The sequence below is a fragment of the Hyla sarda genome, chromosome 5 (genome assembly GCF_029499605.1).
Source record: "Hyla sarda isolate aHylSar1 chromosome 5, aHylSar1.hap1, whole genome shotgun sequence".
Taxonomy (NCBI): domain Eukaryota; kingdom Metazoa; phylum Chordata; class Amphibia; order Anura; family Hylidae; genus Hyla; species Hyla sarda.
The window spans coordinates 366,856,174-366,875,828 of NC_079193.1; the positions used below are offsets into that span (position 1 = coordinate 366,856,174).

Below are 19,655 nucleotides of genomic sequence, written 5' to 3' on the forward strand. Positions count from 1 at the left end.
CTGTATTTTTAACTATTTTTGGGCAACAGGAAAAGCTATAGCCCCACTCAAAAATGTCTATTTCCAAGAGTATGTGCCATAAGGCATGCCGTAATACATTTTTTTGGCACATAAAATAAATAATGACTTTTTTGAACCTTCTTCTTACATTTTTTACCCTTATTTTTAGCTGTATTTTTACAGTCACACTGATTTAAGAGGATTATTACGAGCCTCAAAAAAGGCAATTTTGGACAAAAAACATCTAAAAAAAATCTGATTTTTAAAAAACTTTTTTGAATTTGGGCAGTTTTTTTAAACCTTTTATTTATTTTTTTTTTTTTTTACAAACTTTTTTTACTGCAATTTTAGCTACTTTTGGGCAACAGGAAAAGCAATAGCACCTCATAAATCAGGGTCAGGTTACAAATTGCAGACACAAAAAGCTAAACGTACAAAGTAGCCCTTCCTGTTACATAAAATACTGCACGTGACCTAAAGACACCATATTTATCAAATTTTCTCCTTGGATATGACAAAACTGATAACAGTTCTACAACCAAATGATCCTGGTCGAGCAATTTGGGAATACCTAGTACACACCTCTTATTCCAGACCCACATGGTGACTGGCTGTAAAGCTTCACTTGACTTTATCTAATACTAATTAGGTAAAAAGAGGGGGCCAATAATAAAAAAAAAAATTTTTTATATATTTTTTTATCTATTTTATTTATATATTAATTAATTAATTAATTATTTTTTCCAATTCTTCTACATAAATATTTGGTACACAGGCTCCTCTCTCGTGATGGAACTTATTTAACTATAGTCCAGTGGTTGCCAAACTGTGGACCTCCAATTGTTGCAAAACTACAATTCCCAATATGCCCGGACAGCCAATGGCTGTCCGGGCATGCTGGGAGTTGTAGTTTTGCAACAACTGGAGGTCCGCAGTTTGGCGACCACTGGACTATAGATAACTAATCCCAATTTGCACAAGATTTTTTTGTTTTGTTTAATTTTAACCCAGTTTTCGGCTTTTAACAAATTTCACCGATTTTTGCTATTAACATGTCCCTGTCCCCATTGGGGATCACAATCTAATTTTCCTATCTCAGGCAATTGGTATAGTTTTGGAGTGTGGGAACAAAACCCACAAGAACACAGGGAGAACCCAGATTTGAACCCAGAGCCCCAACACTGCAAGGTAATAATGCTAAGCACTGAGCCTCTAGGTACCCATATATCATTCCTGACACCTCCATACATGAATGTTCGGCTCAGGTATTTTGTATAGAGAGGTGCGTAAGCTGTTGTCAGCTGCTGCTGGCTGCTTATCTCTCCAAGAACAAAATAATCAAAGCTGCTGAATTCCAACATTCCCGACGCATCTTTCCCACCAAGTTCATCAGGGGAGAGCCAGGAAGCTCGCTTACACATTAAGCTGCCTTCACATTACAATTAAAGTCCTATCTTGGGCTACATCTTGGTGTCCTATTAAAAGGCATGCTGGCTGTCCCACTGACTTAAATGGACTAAATGTAGCCTAATTGTGGTCCATTTCCTGAATGAATGCACTTTCTGTGTGGGGCTCAACAATAGGATCAACACGTAGCAAGATGTAGGGCTTATCCAAGCTTAAAAAAAAATTAAAATTACAAATTAAAATAAATAATATGGTGCCTCTGTGGGGAGAAAAGAGAAAAAAACACAACCCCCCGGAAAAAATATAAAATAAAAAAAAACATACTTACCTAGTCCTCTTCCACCGCAGCTCCCATTCGCCTCTGTCTGGTCCCCAATTGTCTCTTTTTCCAGCTTCTGAGATGAGCACACAGAGGAGGACCTGCTGGCCCAGCCAATCATTGGCCTCAGTGGTGTCCAGTTTTAGCCAGTGATTGGCTGAACAGCCAGGTCCTGTACCCAGCCCTTGTCTTGGAAGCACAAAGAAGACAGAAGATCAGGTGACCTGACAGAGGTGAATGGGAGCTGTGGGGGACCATGAAGGGATCAGGACTAGGTAAGTATAGGTTTTATTTTTCTATTTTCCCCCAACCCCAGCAATATACATATATGTTTATTCTTTTTTTTTTTTAAAGGAAGGAATACAGTCAGCCACTTCCTCCAAATTCAGTAGGTTCGGTCACATTTGTTTTCTAATGTATATGGGGCATTTACTGTGTATATAAAAAAAAAAAAAAAAAAAAAACAAAGAGTATAAAAATGGGTCTACTATTTTCCTGTGAACAATACGTGTCTTTATTTTCTTTCTTTATTTAATTCCTATTTAAATATCTCTATGCAATGGTCGGTTCCCAGTTACCAAAAAGACCAAAACGTAATTTTCTTCAATTAAAATAAAAAAAATGTATTTAAAGGAAAACCTAAAAAAATAAAAATAAAAAAAAAAGGTTTCAAAAGCCATACAACAATAACTTAAAGCAACGGAAAGTCGTGTCCTACATGGGGCAGGAGGAGAGCTTACAACCTATACTTGGCCTATATTCATGTACTAAATTATAAGCATCCGTCCTGTCCATCGCTTTCCGGAAAAAAAACATAAAAACACCCCAGTGGTATCTGTGACTGTGAGCAATAAATAACACTTACGTTGAGGTAATAACAAAAAAACTTAAAGCAAAAGTACCACTTTTTGCCACATTTCCTCCATGGTTAAAAAACAAACAAACTAAAAACACAGCAATTTGAAATTGTAAAAAACGTGATTGTTTCCAAAACAGCTTATTTGTGATGAACATTTTTGTCATTTTTTTTGTCGGATTTGATATGAAAAGAGATTATCAAACGTGAATTGTATCAATTGTATAAAATAAATGTACAAAAAAAGTACAAACTTGACGACATGGGGGTCAAGTCGTGCCCTCAACTCACAGAGCACAAAAGTCAAATTTCAGGTGTCGACTCAAAAAAGTCAAAGATGAGAAGGTCCAGTTGGTCCTGGTCTTGGACGTACAACACACATTGCATCCGGATGGTCCTCTAGGTCCCAGGATATTCGCAAAAAAATTCTGAATGCTTTCAAATCTGAAGAACATTCTCTCCATCTAGATAGAACATGAAGTAGAGGAAAAACAAAGATTCCCAATGGATCCTATCTATTAGGCCTTCAGAAGAAGAATGGTGTCCTTGGACTCTTTTGACCAGAATTTAGCTCCATTCATCGATATCATCGGTAAAGCCATAACAAAAATCCAATGCTTTCGGAATAAGCTCCAAGAACAATCTCAACCATCAAGTTGGCCCCTCTCCATTGGCCCATAGTTTTTTTTCCTCCATAGTGAATACTTTTCAATTTAAACTCATTGCACAAAAATCTTCAAAAAAGTCACCATTGTCTTCAAGAACACCATATATAGGGACAGGTTGATCCTCCAGATATTGCCTTCAGCTGGGTCATCTGCCTCGGAAAACTTTGATTTTGTTGATAGAAGTAAGGTTTCCTATAATTTCGGCTTCAAAGTCCCCGTCATGGACGCCCGTTTGCCTGAACGCTCCAGCCGATGGGTTGTTCTCCCAATAATGATGCCAATTTCCTTTGCTGTCGGCCCCAAAACCGTATAAATCCACCTGTAATAGACCGATTATTAAGAAAAATTTCAAAAACAAAAATCACAAAAAATAAATTTTTATGTACTTTTGGGTTTTAAAGGGGTACTCCGGTGGGAAAAAAATTTACTTAAAAGTTATTTTCTTTTTGAATTTCTTTTCTTAGTACATTGCTCTCTGCCGACACCTCTGTCCATGTCAGGAACTGTCCAGAGCAGGAGAAAATCCCCATAGCAAACCTCTCCTGCTCTGGACAATTCCTGACATGGACAGAGGTGTCAGCAGAGAGCACTGTGGTCAGACTAGAAAGAACTACACAACTTCCTCTGGAGCATACAGCAGCTGATAAGTATTGGAAGGATAAAGATTTTTTATATAGAAGTAATTTACAAATCTGTTTAACTTTCTGTTGATTTAAAAAATAAATAAATAAATGTTTTCCACCAAAGTACCCCTTTAAGTGTAATAGTGAAATGCAAAATTTGAAAAAAGCTCACTTAAGGCACTTAAAGGAGTTTTCTGGGAACTTTACAATCAGTGGCCTATCCTCAGGACTAGTTACACCTCACTGCTGCCAATAAACAGTTCGGCATACACACAATGAATAGGCCCAGAACCAGTTGGGTTACTGCTGCACAGCTCCCATTCACTTCAATGGCTGCAGTAACCCAGCATGGCCACTACACTATGCAGAGCTATCTGCTTCCGCTTCTGTTAAAGGGGTATTCCAGGAAAAAACGTTTTATTTTTTATATCAACTGGCTCTAGAAAGTTAAACAGATTTGTAAATTACTTCTATTAAAAAATCTTAATCCTTCCAATAATTATCAGCTGCTGAAGTTGAGTTGTTCTTTTCTGTCTGGCAACAGTGCTCTCTGCTGACATCTCTGCTTGTCTCGGGAACTGCACAGAGTAGAAGAGGTTTGCTATGGGGATTTGTTTCTAATCTGGACAGTTCCTGAGATAGGTGTCATCAGAGAGCACTTAGACAGAAAAGACAAACTCAACTTCAGCAGCTCATAAGTACTGAAGGGATTAAGATTTTTTAATAGAAGTAATTTACAAATCTGTTTAACTTTCTGGAGCCAGTTGATATAATGTTTTTTCCTGGATAACCTCTATAACTGTATGCTGGTGCTGTGTCGGGGGATGACGGGTATCTGACCCCACCGATCAGATATTATTGGCCTATCCTGAGAAGAAGACATCATTAAGAAAATGCTCTGGAAAACTCCTTTAAAAAGAAGAAATCTGGTGGGGGTTTGTTTTCTTTTTTAATTATGGCTATTGTGTGGGATATAAAAAAAATAAACCTCTACTTGCCTTCAGCAATCCCACGGTGCTCCAGTGTCCTTCTCCGGTCCCCACAGCGATCGTCTTCCTGAAGCTGTAGGTGTCTTCTATGGAATCACTCAGCCCAATGTGCCGTACTGTAGCTCAGTAAATCGCAGCAATGTCCCACATCAGACCGTGATTCACTAAGCTGCAGTAAGACACGCTGGGCCTGAACGCTTCGTAGACGACAGTCACGCTGCAGCTTCAGGAAGACGATCACTGTGGTGGTCCAGAGCAGGACACCGGAGGCACTGCACGAGCGCTGGAGGTAAGTATATGGTTATTTTTTATATATTCCACACAATGGCCATAAACAGAAAAGAAAACACCCTCCACGCCAGAGTTCTCCTCTTAAAGGGGTACTTCGCTGCCCCAGCATTTGAAACATTTTGTTCCGACCGCTTGGAGAGGGGGGCAGGGGTCGTGATGTCACAGCCACGCCCTCGTGCCTTGCCCCCTCAATACAAGTGTATAGGAGGAGGCGTGGCGTCCATCATGCTCCCCTCCTCATAGACTTTAATTGATGGGGGGTGGCAGGGACCAGATCAGATGTCTAGAAGCGGAGTACCCCTTTAACTACTAATGAGGCCATGTTCTCAAAAATGATGTCTCTAATAAGTAACTCCCCTGCCATACATATTTACAAGTCCAGAGTAGGGTTGGGAAAGACCTATGAACACTCACTCTACCTCTTAGATCCTGACCCCTATGATCCACAATTTCAAAGAGTCCATCAACATTAAAGCCTATAGGTGGTATTAGAGAGAAATAGGAAGGGTGGGGGGGGGGGGGGGTAGAGGTGTCCTAGGTACCCAAAGTGGTGGATGCCCCAGGGCACACGCCCCATAACTTTTTCCTTTAAACATGAACCGGTGGATCTCCAAGAGGAGCCAATCCCTACCGCTCACGCAGAGATGACATATTCTAGCGATATTTCGGTTACACCTCATATGCCAGTATATGACTCCTACCTGATCACAGACGTGAAGGGCAAATATAACACTCAGCATTCCGGTAGACGGGTACCGCCCATGGTGGAATAACCATCTGTCGTAAATGTATTTCATGAAGTCTGGGTGGTAGACAAGAATCTGTAAAAAAAAACATTCTAAATAATCCTGATCCTTGAATTTTTAAATTGTTAGTTATAATAAAAATAAAAAAACACCAACTAGAAAACTTTTTGAAAATCAAAAGTCAGTCTCAAAGTACGCATGTTTGGGTGCATATCCTCTAGCCCTGATCTCAGGGACTTTGCGGGGCGGGATTGATCAGCTCCTGCAATCCGATACCTTCTAGCAGGACTCCTGCATATCACGGAGGTGCGGTAAGCCGCCTGCACTCTCCATGCAGATCAACTCCTAGGGGATGCAGGGCATACATTTACACCCTCCCGAGCTCAGCAGCTGAGCATGTGTCACAGCCGGGACCCACATTAACCTTTCAGATGGCACGATCAAAGTTGATCGCCGCATCTAAAAGTCCTGAGATTTTTTGCAGGTTAGCTAAGGGATGCTGCTCGGGATTATCGCGGTGTCCCAATCAGCTGAGAGGACTGCCGGAGGTCCCTTACCATGCTCCGTCCCATCTAATCGTCACTCCTTTACTGCAGCCAGCCATGACAGGCAGTAGAAAAGGAGCGCCGATAACACTGATCAACGCTATGCTATGGCAGAGCATCAGTGTCTGCAATCTATGCAGTCCCCTAGGGGGACTAAAAAATAGTGAAAAAATGTGTAATAAATATTAATTATAAATGTGAATTAACCCCTTCCCTAATAAAAATTTTAATCACCCACCTTTTCAAAAAGTTTAAATAAAAAAATGAATAAAAAATAAATAAATATCTGTATATATGTGTGTGTGTATATATTTATTTTATACATATATATATATATATACATACATATTTTATATATATATATATATATATATATACACATATTTTATATTATATATATATATAATATATTCTGTATATATATATTTGATATAAAAAAGCCTTTTCTCTCATAAAAAAAAAAAAAAAAGAAATAAAAAAATGAAATAAAAAAAACCCCCTGTCACATGACATTGAAAAAAAGTATCGGTAATTGGTATCGGCGAGTACATAAAAAAAAAAGTATCGGTACTCATACTTGGTTTAAAAAAAAAATAAAAATGGTATCGGGACTTCCCTATTTCAGGCCCAAATCACGTATATCACAGTCTAGTCTTTAGCCTGTCTAGGGTTAATTTAGACCACCCACTAGGTGGCGTACTTTCAGGCCTTATCTGCAGCGGACGACCCTTTCAGTACTCACACTCACAGACTTAGTGCCTGTAGGACGGCGTTTACCAACCAGGGTGCCTCCAACGGCTGTCCGGGCATGCTGGGAGTTGTAGTTTTGCAACAGCTGGAGGCACCCTGGTTGGGAAACACTGCTATACAGACATAAAGTCTGTGAGTGTGAGTACTAAAAGGGTCGTCCTCTGCAGATAAGGCCTGAAAGTATGCCACCTAGTGGGTGGTCTAAATTAACCCTAGACAGGCTAAAGACTAGACTATGATATACCTGGAGCCTCCTTAGACTGTCTAGTCTAAGTTTTACACTGTATTAGTAAATCTGCCCTGTTAGGTTTGTTATACATAATAACAAAGGTTCTTGATAATTTATGGGTCAATAAATACATTTCGGGGATCGGTGTAAATAAAATTCCATATATCACTCACCTTATCTTTGGTGACTTTGATCTTGCGCGGTACTGGAGCATATGTGCTGGAAAGGGAAAGGAAAAGGAATATTAGAATTCAGAGGTAACAGTACATATACACCTGAAAATTCTGTGCAACCTCATAATCTGTCCCTGGGAAAACTGGGAGAGCCGATATAGCTGCTGTTACCGCTTCAATAGCGGTTATCACCAAACTTTTCCAGACTCCTGAAGAGTCTTTTTGCCTTATTCAGCAATACAGATGTTACGTATCATTAGTCAAGGATATTCCAATCAGCTGTCTGGAAAGGCCAGGGCAACAACTCACATTCATAAAGAACGACTATGCTGCCCCCTGGTGGGGAAACCTAAAACGACAAAGGAACACTGATCTCTGCTGGACAGGTAAGGAATTGCAGGAGAGACTGGTAAATAGTGTTGAGCACGAATATTCGTAATGCGAATTTTTATCGCAAATATTGGCAATTTGCGAAATAATATAGTGCTATATATTCGTAAGGGTGAATATTCTTTTTTTTGTTTTTTTCCCATGCAAATTTTTTATGCAAATGTTATGCTAATTTCCCATGCAAATTTTCGTGTTTTTTTTCACATGCTATTTTTTATGCAAATTCGAATAAGGCCCCTGCTGCTCATCACTACTGGTAAACAGATAAAAGTGCAACATGTTTATATAATCCTGTATGTAGGTGACCGTAGATCAGTGATCAGTGACTACAACTCTCATCCCTGTGGCTGGCCTGGTCCATGATGGAAGTTGTAGTTTTGCCACAGGTTAGGGAACACTGCACTAGGGCAGCGTTTCCCAACCAGGGTATGTCCGGGCATGGTGGGAGTTGTTGTTTTGCAACAGCTGGAGGCACCCTGGTTGGGAAACACTGCACTAGGGTTTAAAGGGGTACTCCGCCCCTAGACATCTTATCCCGTATCCAAAGGATAGGGGGATAGGATGTCGGATCACGCGGGTCCCGCTGCTGGAACCCTCACTATCTGGGTGCGGGCGGTGGTTGTGATGTCACGGCCACGCCCTTGTGACGTCACACCAAAGACCAAAGACTTGCATTGAGGGGGCATGGCGTGACATCACGAAGGGCGAGGCCGTGACAACACGACCCCCACCGCCCGCTCAAAGCGTTCAGAACACTGGGCCAGCAGAGTACTGTACCCATTTGACAGAGGTGATATACACAATGGTAACCTTTTCTATTGCATACAGTATTTAGGACAAGAATAGTCAGAATGTATAAAAATAAAAAATATTATAATAATAAAATAAAAAATCAACAAAAAAAAAAAAAAAACAATAAAAATAAAAAATAAATTATATTATTTGAAAATTTCCAAAATAAATAAATAAAAATAAATTTTAAAAAACAACAAATCGGCAGAGAGAGAAAAATATATACATCATGGCGCTATAACATAGGCTATAACTCGGTGGGACCCTACCGATGGGTCATATAATTTTTGGCCTGCCTATATACAATCTTAAAGGGGTTATCCAGGAAAAAGCTTTATATATATATATATATATATATATATATATATATATATATATATCTCAACTGGCTCCAGAAAGTTAAACAGATTTGTAAATGACTTCTATTAAAAAATCTTAATCCTTTCAGTACTTATGAGCTGCTGAAGTTGAGTTGTTCTCTGATGACACCTGTCTCGGGAACTGTCCAGAGTAGAATCAAATCCCCATAGCAAACCTCTCCTAGTCTGTGCAGTTCCCGAGACAGAGTGAGGTGTCAGCAGAGAGTACTGTTGTCAGACAGAAAAGAACAACTCAACTTCAGTAGCTGATAAGTACTGGAAGAATTAAGATTTTTGAATAGAAGTAATTTACAAATCTTTTTAATTTTCTGGAGCCAGTTGATATATATATTTTTTTTTTCCTGGATAACCCCTCTAAGAAATAGAAAGTCATTGGTTGAACATTTAGACAATTCTGTAAATATGCACATTTACGCACATGACAGACATTGTTGGACGATTATGTGGTTCACATAATATCTTAGTTGGCCAACGATACAGAACTTTAGTCACGTGACACATCGAAACGACAAGTGCAGTATAACTTGTTGCGGCATAGCCATTCATTTGTACTGTAGGGACAATGTAGGTTACGCAGTGTTTTCCAAACAGTGCGCTACTTCAGTGGTCACATTCCCGCATTTTCATGGCCACGTATGTAGCAGGAAGATCTTGTTGTAGCCTTAAAGGGGTACTCCACTGCCTCAGCGTTTGGAACATTTTGTTCCAAACACGGGGCACAGGCGTCGTGATATCATGACCACGCCCCTCGCGACATCACGCCACGCCCCTCAATGCAAGTCTATGGGAGGGGGCGTGGCAACTGTCACGCCCCCTCCCATAGACTTGCATTGAGGGGGCGTGGTATGACATCACCATGGGTGTGGCCGTGACATAACAACCACAGAAGCCCGCACCCAGCGTTCGGAACAAAATGCTCCGAACTTTGGGGCAGTGGAGTACCCCTTTAAGATGTTGAGGGATTTGCCCTGCTTTGACACATTCAGCCGCACAGACCAAAGGAACACGTATGCTCTTATATGTGGTTGCCCATTGCACTTGTCCCTTTTGGTAAACTTTTATCCAGCCAGGATTAAAGGGGCACTCCGGTGGAAATTTATTTTAAATCAACTGGTGCCAGAAAGTTAAACAGATTTGTAAATTATTTCTATTAAAAGATCTTAATCCTTCCAGTACTTATCAGCTGTTTACTACAGAGAAAGTTCTTTTCTTTTTTGAATTTCTTTCCAGTCTTACCACAGTACTCTCTGCTGACACCTCTGTCCATGTCAGGAACTGTCCAGAGCAGGAGAGGTTTGCTATGGGGATTTGCATCTGCTCTGGACAGGTGTCAGCAGAGAGCACTGTGGTCAGGCAGAAAAGAAATTCAAAAAGAAAAGAACTTTCTCTGTAATATACAGCAGCTGATAAATACTGGAAGGATTAAGATTTTTAAATAGAAGTCATTCTATCAGTCAATACAAATCTGTTTAACTTATTGGCACCTGTTCATTTAAAATAAATTGTTTTCCACCGGCGTACCCCTGTAAGGACAGTTGACTGTCTGAAACGCGTCGGCTCTGCCAGTGATGTGTTTTTTACTAGATGTTCAATAAAGTTTGATAATTTGACAAATCTTGGAGTCTTTCTTAGTATTTCACCATAACCTAATGCATCAAGTACAAATAATGGGTGTGAATGTGCAGGAAATTTCTTTATGGTGGATCCTGACAACCTCTATTGGATCTCTATATCTATAGTAAATGGTGTCTGAGAAAAACAGGGATTGAACAGGTTGGATTTCAACCCATTCTTGGGTGGCCATAGGGTGGTCATAGCTTCAGTCCCACCTTGATGGTCTTGGGTTGTGTCATCTATATACTTGGAGTTCCTGTGCTCATAGTTCAGTCAGACTGTATAAGGAGGAACAATCTGGATCAGCCAAAGAGTGGGTCATGAGGGTCACAAGTAACCTTAAAGGGGTACTCCGCACCGCTAGACATCTTATCCCCTATCCAAAGGACAGGGTATAAGATGTCAGATCGCCGGGGTCCCGCTGCTGGGGGCCCCCGGGATCTTGGCTGCTGCACCCACCTGTACGGCTTCCACCTCACACCGGTAACGCTGGAGGCTTCGGAGACCATCCACAATGGCGAACGAGCGTGACGTCACGACTCCGCCCCGTGTGACAGACCTCCCATAGACTTGCATTGAGGGGGCGGGGCGTGGCGTCACACGGGGAGGAGTCATGATGTCATGCTCGTCCGCCATTGTGGACGGTCTCCGAAGCCTCCAGCGTTACCGATGTGAGGTGGAAGCCGTACAGGTGGGTGCAGCAGCCAAGATCCCGGGGGCCCCCAGCAGCGGGACCCCGGCGATCTGACATCTTATCCCCTATCCTTTGGATAGGGGATAAGATGTCTAGGGGTGCGGAGTACCCCATTAAAGGGGTACTCTCCCCTAGACATCCTAACCAAAGGATAGGGGATAAGATGTCTGATCGTGGGGGGTCCGACCGCTGGGGACCCCCGCGATCTCCCTGCTGCACGCGGCGTTCGTTTAGAGTGTCGGGCGCAGCGCCGGAGGCTCATGACATCACGACCACACCCCCTCAATGCAAGTTTATGGGAGGGGACGCCCCCCCCCATAAACTTGCATTGAGGGGGCATGGCCGTGAAGTCAAGAGCAGGGCATGGTTGTGACGTCACGAGCCTCCGCCCCACATCACCAGCAATCCGGCACCGAGCAGATTTCGCTCCGTGCACCGGATGTCTTTGGTGCCGTAGCCGAGATCGCGGGGGTTCCCAGTGGCGGGACCCCTGCGATCAGACATCTTATTCCCTATCCTTTGGATATCCATTCGTATATAAGAAGGGACGAGTCAGCAGAAAGGACCTCGAACTGGTCCATCATGTGAGAAGGTCTATGGTATCTTCCAATCATTAACACTTGAGGTCCCAGTCTTGATTGTCCATTTGACTTTAGCGCGGCAATGTTATCTGCTTGTCTTAAAGAGTTCTGGTTCCCGACCACCATAGGACAAAAAGATTGTAAGGTCTCAAGGATCTGCCAATGGGAACGCCATATGAAAACCGACCCCACCATGTGAGCTTCAGAATCTACTGCATGAATAGTACATTCATATGGCAAGTCTTCAATGCACAATGGTTTCCTGTTTGAAGACCCCCGTCCCCTCCACCCGGCAGATGTATGGTGTCACAAGGGAAATAAAAAAAATAAAAATCGGATCATTGTTGCAAAAAAGCAGCAGCCGAGGAAGGGGCAGTCAGTGGAGGAGGCAGCAGCTGTGTGACTGAGACCTGAAACTCAATCATCCAAGAATCCCGGAGCTCCGTGTCTCAACGCGGCCACTTCAAGCCAATAAACCCCACGAAAGAGAGGCCATTGTCTTATCTGACCAGACAAAGTGCCTTCTTATTAGGGCCATTGAGACGACTGTAATGGATCCTAATCCACTTTCTTAATTATAGAGAGTATGAATGATGTATGTGAGGTCCATGCTATGAAGGAGAGGGGATAATCTGGATTAGAAAAAAAAAATATATCTATATATAAAACTCAAATGGGAGATTTATCAAAAACTGTGTTGAGGCAAAGTTGCCCAGTTACCCATAGCAATCAGATCGCTTCTTTCATTACACAGAGGCCTTGTTAAAATTGAAAGAAGCGATACAATGTGTGTGTATATGTATATATATATATATATATATATATATATATATATATCTATATATATATATATATTTATTCAGATATATATGTGTGTGTGTGTCTGTGTATGTATGTGTGTGTCTGTGTATGTATGTGTGTCTGTGTATGTATGTGTATGTATGTATGTGTATGTTTGTGTGTGTGTATGTATATGTATGTGTCTGTATGTATATATGTGTGTGTACATGTGTATGTATATCTATGTGTGTATGTGTGTGTATGTATATGTATGTATGTGTGTGTATGTATGTGTGTGTACATGTGTATGTATATGTATGTATGTGTATGTATGTGTGTATGTATGTGTATGTATGTATATGTATGTATGTGTATGTATGTATATGTATGTATGTGTAAGTATGTGTGTATGTATGTGTGTGTATGTGTGTATGTATGTATGTATGTGTGTATATGTGAGTGTATGTATGTGTGTGTATACTGTATGTGTGTGTGTATGTATGTGTGTATGTATATGTGTGTATGTGTATGTATGTATGTATGTATGTGTGTGTGTGTATGTATGTGTGTGTATACTGTATGTATGTGTGTATGTATGTGTGTATGTATGTGTGTGTACGTGAGTGTATGTATGTATATGTATATACCGTATTTATCGGCGTATAACACGCACTTTTTAGGCTAAAATATTTAGCCTAAAGTCTATGTGCGTGTTATACGCCGATACACCCGCTTCTCTCCCCCTGCCTTTCCTGGGGTCTAGAGCGCTGCTGTCGGCCCTTCTCACCCCCTGGCTATCGGCGCCGCTGCCCGTTCTGTTCCCCTGACTATCGGTGCCGGCGCCCCATTGCCGGCGCCGATAGCCAGGGGGAGAGAAGCGGCGCCGACAGCCAGGGGGAGAGAAGGGGCAGCGTGCGTCCCCAACGTCGTTGCTATGCGCTGAACGGCGCAGCGCATGACGTCAGTGCGCCGCGCCGTGCATAGCAACGACGCCGGGGACGCACGCCGGAGGCCTGCAGCAGCGCGGACCCGACTCAGGTAATTATGCCACCGGGGATGGGGGGAGGCAACGGGGCAGCGGCGCCGGCAATGGGTGCCGCTGCCCTTTCTCTCCCCCTGGCTGTCGGCGCCGCTTCTCTCCCCCTGGCTATCGGCGCCGGCAATGGGGCGCCGGCACCGATAGTCAGGGGGACAGAACGGGCAGCGGCGCCGATAGCCAGGGGGTGAGAAGGGCCGACAGCAGCGCTCTAGACCCCAGGACAGGCAGGGGGAGAGAAGCGGGCAGCGACGGCCTCTCTCCCCCTGCCTTTCCTGGGGGTATATCGGGGTATACACGCGCACACACGCACCCTCATTTTACCATGGATATTTGGGTAAAAAACTTTTTTTACCCAAATATCCTTGGTAAAATGAGGGTGCGTGTTATAGGCCGGTGCGTGGTATACCCCGATAAATACGGTATATATATATATATATATATATATATATACAGCAACAGAAGAATGCAGCAGCACACTGCCAGCACAAGGATATAGGTGAAACATGAAAATACAGTTAAAACATGGAGAGCTATACAGCTATGGTGTAATAGATGCAAATGTGAAACTATGAAATAGTGAGGCACTTAGCTCGCAAATTTGTCTCCGCCGGCGGTCAAATAGCTTGGACCGTCCCACGGCGATAAGGTGGCCTCATTGGGACGGACCCTACACTGTGAATATGCCTCTGTGTGAACAGTTCAGTAAGCATGGCAGGGTCTGGAACATCCAAGACACCTTATATACACCTAATAGAGGTGGGTGGGGTGCAAGGCCAACATGGAGGTAGCCCCTCCCCCGTATGTGCAATACAGACAAAGAATAAGTCAGCCAGCACTTTAGTTGATACCAAACTATTATTATATATATATGGCGTGCCGGCCAGTGGGTGACGTCATTACTGGGCGCCCCCTCATGTATTTAGCTGACGCTTGCATGCGATCTAGCTAAACAGCAGAGGAAGGCTTTGCCGAAACGCGTCCTGTTTCCTTGTGAACAATAAATGAAAATTGGCTTGCAACCTGGTGAGTGCTGGGACTTCCTGTTCTACATTCCCCTTGATTTGTCTTATCTGTCTTTTCTTTTTGGTGACTGTATCTGCGGACCGTTTTTCTTGTTTGAGCGCAATTTTTTTTTGTGTTTTAAGTTTCCTTTTGTAATTTTATGAGGTTATTGTATTTTGCTTTCTCAACTGTAGTGGTGCATAGGTCTTATGTGTAGCCCTTGTATACGGGGCCTCATCCAGTAACTGGAGGCTAGTTTCTACATTCGTCGCGAGGACCTTGTACTTTGCAAATTTACCATATGAAGAGGTTTCTTCTAAAAAATACAAAAAAATACAAAAAAAAATCTATGGGAAATGTATGTTTCAGTATAACTTCCGTATGGCTGGAGATATTTCCATAATACTTGGTCACATGTAACTTATGTCAAATAAAAAAATATAGTAGTTAAACTAACCCTAACCTACCCCTTTATGTGAAGAATGGAATTTTGTTTCAAGTCCCATGCAAGTATTTGGTACTTTTGGCAGGTTACGAGGTCGGGATATGATGGGATATGAGGACGGGATATGAGGTCGGGGTATGAGGACGGGATATGAGGACGGGATATGAGGACGGGATATGAGAACGGGATATGAGGTCGGGGTATGAGGACGGGGTATGAGGACGGGATATGAGGTCGGGATATGATGGGATATGAGGACGGGATATGAGGACAGAATATGAGGATGGGATATGAGGACGGGATATGAGGATGGGATATGAGGACGGGATATGAGGACGGGATATGAGGATGGGATATGAGGACGGGATATGAGGAAGGGATATGAGGACGGGATATGAGGACGGGATATGAGGACGGGATATGAGGTCGGGGTATGAGGACGGGATATGAGGTCGGGATATGGGGTCAGGATATGAGGACGGGATATGGGGTCAGGATATGAGGAGGGGATAGGAGCTTCCTCCTTGGTTGCTTTTCCTCCCTCACAAGGATTAGGTAGGAAAAACCTATATATAATCAACTTATGTATGTATATATGTCTGTATGTATATATGTCTGTATGTATATATGTCTGTATGTATATATGTATGTTTGTATGTATGTACGTTCCAGCATAACTTCCAAATGGCTTGAGATATTTCCATAAAAATAACTTATATGTAATCTTAAAATATAGGATAGTTAAATTAAATGTCCTGTATGGAGCCCCGTCTCTCCCCGTGAATTCAGCATCAGGATATGAGAACTGCATATGAGGACGGGATATGAGGACAGGATAAAAGGACAGGATATGAGGACGGGATAAAAGGACAGGATATGAGGATGGCATATGAGGATGAGATATAAGGATGGGATATGAGGACGGGATATAAGGACGGGATAAAAGGACAGGATATGAGGCCGGGATATGAGGATGAGATATAAGGATGGGATATGAGGACGGGATATGAGGACGGGATAAAAGGACAGGATATGAGGTCGGGATATGAGGACGGGATAAAAGGACAGGATATGAGGACGGCATATGAGGATGAGATATAAGGATGGGATATGAGGACGGGATATGAGGTCGGGATAAAAGGACAGGATATGAGGTCGGGATATGAGGTGGGGATATGAGGTCGGGATATGAGGATGAGATATAAGGATGGGATATGAGGACGGGATATGAGGACGGGATAAAAGGACGGGATATGAGGACGGGATATGAGGACGGGATATGAGGACGGGATAAAAGGACAGGATATGAGGATGGGATATGAGGTCGGGATAGGAGGACGGGATATGAGGTCGGGATAGGAGGACGGGATATGAGGACGGAATATTAGGAGAGCGTCCTTGTTTATTTTCCTTTCCAAGAAGGTTTAGGTTGAAGGCTTGGACATCACTGATTACTCTGCTAGTAAATTAATAAAATAAAGAGCCTCAAATTTCAAAGGCTGTCCGGGCATGCTGGTAGTTGTAGTTTTGCAACAGCTGGAGGAACACTGGTCGGAGAACACTGGTCTACTGGGAGAAAGTAGATATTTTTTCTATTCCTGTACAATGGCCGACATTTATCAATGAGTTTACACCTTTCTTTTCTCCGTACAAAAGGCGCTATTTTGGCGCACTGTGTGTTATTTAGCGCTCTTTGGTGGTAGAATATTTTAGTCATTTCAGATGTTTTGGAGTAGCAGTACGCGCTTTTCAATTCAGCATATGCCGTGGACTGAAATTTATGAACTGCTCCTTTTTGTAAAAAGGCGCAAAAAAGGCGCAAAGCCACTGAAAAGTGTCTAAAACTACACCATCCCAGACCTGGCGTAGCTTTTTAGTGTACGTGAAGAGAGAAATTTGAGAAAATGTCACCTGCACAAAATGTATCAAATGCTCTGTGACCATTTTATAAATTTGGTTCTCCTACACATTACAGCACACAAAAAAAAAAGGTGTAAAAAATGCTTCACTTACACCTACAATGATAAATGCTTCACTTACACCTACAATGATAAATGCTTCACTTACACCTACAATGATAAATGCTTCACTTACACCTACAATGATAAATGCTTCACTTACACCTACAATGATAAATGCTTCACTTACACCTACAATGATAAATGCTTCACTTACACCTACAATGATAAATGTGGGCCAATATCTTTAAAGGAGATGAGCGGAAAAGTTTGGAACCTGCAGGTTTTCTTTTGAGAGATTTATAAGAAAATATTCAGTAAAAAAAAAAAAAAAGTTGAAATCTTTCCGTACGGCGCCCTGAGAACTTTTGCTGTATAGTCTTAATTTACCAGTTATAACTAGGTCACAGACGACAGCTCCTAATTACCAGGCAGCTCAGCCCGTCTCAGCCCAAAAAAAAATCCCAAATTCAGCTTTTTTTCCCTACTGACTTTTAAAGCTGTAAATTTTCCCGACCGTCTGTACTTAGCGAGAGAGTATGATGTGTGTGTATATATATATATATATATATATATATATATATATATATATAAAATATATATATATATATATATATATATGGCGAAATAGACATTTTTGCGTTTTTGTTTTTTCTCCTCACCTTTTAAGAGCCATTGACTGAACTATAAGCCTAGGTTGGGAAATACATCATCCCCCCTGTCATCATCCAGACCCCCATCATTAACACCTTCAACATCATCACCCTGTCATCACCCCCCCCTTCATCATTACCCTGTCATCATCCCCCCTTCATCATCCCCCCTTCATCGTTACCCTGTCATCATCCTCCCTTCATCATTACCCTGTCATCATCCCCCCTTCATCATTACCCTGTCATCATCCCCCCTTCATCATCCCCCCCTTCATCATTACCCTGTCATCATCCCCCCCCTTCATCATTACCCTGTCATCATCCCCCCTTCATCATTACCCTGTCATCATCCCCCCTTCATCATCCCCCCTTCATCATTACCCTGTCATCATCCTCCCTTCATCATCACCCTGTCATCATCCCCCCGTTCATCATCCCCCTTCATCATTACCCTGTCATCAGCCCCCCCCTTCATCATTACCCTGTCATCATCCCCCCTTCATCATTACCCTGTCATCATCCCCCCTTCATCATTACCCTGTCATCATCCTCCCTTCATCATCCCCCCTTCATCATTACCCTGTCATCATCCCCCCGTTCATCATCCCCCTTCATCATTACCCTGTCATCATCCCCCCCTTCATCATTACCCTGTCATTATCCCCCCTTTATCATCCCCCCTTCATCATTACCCTGTCATCATCCCCCCCTTCATCATTACCCTGTCATTATCCCCCCCTTTATCATCCCCCCTTCATCATTACCCTGTCATCATCCCCCCGTTCATCATCCCCCTTCATCATTACCCTGTCATCATCCCCCCCTTCATCATTACCCTGTCATTATCCCCCCCTTTATCATCCCCCCTTCATCATTACCCTGTCATCATCCCCCCCTTCATCATTACCCTGTCATTATCCCCCCTTTTATCATCCCCCCTTCATCATTACCCTGTCATCATCCCCCCTTCATCATTAACCTGTCATCATCCCCCCCTTTATCATTACCCTGTCATCATCCCCCCTTCATCATCACCGCTTGTCAATGTCTGATTAAACAGTGGTCTTCAACCTGCGGACCTCCAGATGTTTCAAAACTACAACTCCCAGCATGCCCGGACAGCCGATGTAGTTTTGAAACATCTGGAGGTCCGCAGGTTGAAGACCACTGCCCGGGCCTTCGTCATCATCCAGACTCCCATCCCCCCTTTAGTTTTGTACTCACCTCCGCTCGGTGGGACGTTCAGGTGAGCTGGTCCGGGCCATCTGTGCTGCAGGGACCGTCCGTTGGGGAGGTATAGTCGTTCCGGGCTGTCCATCTTCAAGGGCCTCTTCTCCGCGCTTCAGGCCCGGAATAATGACGTTGCCTTGACGACGACGCACAGGGACGTTGCGTCCCTGTGCGTCGTCGTCAAGGCAACGTCATTATTCCGGGGCCGGGCCCGAAGCGTGGAGAAGAGGCCCCCCCGGTGAAGATGGACAGCCCGGAACGACTATACCTCCCCACCGAACGGTCCCTGCAGCACAGATGGCCCGGACCAGCTCACCTGAACGTCCCACCGAGCGGAGGTGAGTACAAAACTAAAAGGGGGATGGGGGGCTGGATGATGACGAAGGCCCGGGCAGTGGTCTTCAACCTGCGGACCTCCAGATGTTTCAAAACTACAACTCCCAGCATGCCCGGACAGCCTTCGGCTGTCCGGGCATGCTGGGAGTTGTAGTTTTGAAACAT

At 43.1% G+C, this 19,655-nt stretch overlaps 1 protein-coding gene across 2 annotated transcripts in view; it reads right to left on the bottom strand.

Moving 5' to 3' along the window:
• Window positions 1-929: 929 nt before the first annotated feature.
• The window catches only part of ST3GAL1 (ST3 beta-galactoside alpha-2,3-sialyltransferase 1), a 208,670-nt gene continuing 189,944 nt past the window's right edge, over window positions 930-19,655 (bottom strand). For both annotated transcript variants that reach the window (XM_056522799.1, XM_056522800.1), the window contains 3 exons: window positions 7,597-7,642; window positions 5,855-5,974; window positions 930-3,569 (listed from right to left, as the gene is read on the bottom strand). In XM_056522799.1, the coding sequence (XP_056378774.1) occupies window positions 3,396-3,569; window positions 5,855-5,974; window positions 7,597-7,642 (340 nt within the window). In that variant the 3' untranslated portion in view covers window positions 930-3,395. The remainder of the gene's footprint in view (window positions 3,570-5,854; window positions 5,975-7,596; window positions 7,643-19,655) is intronic.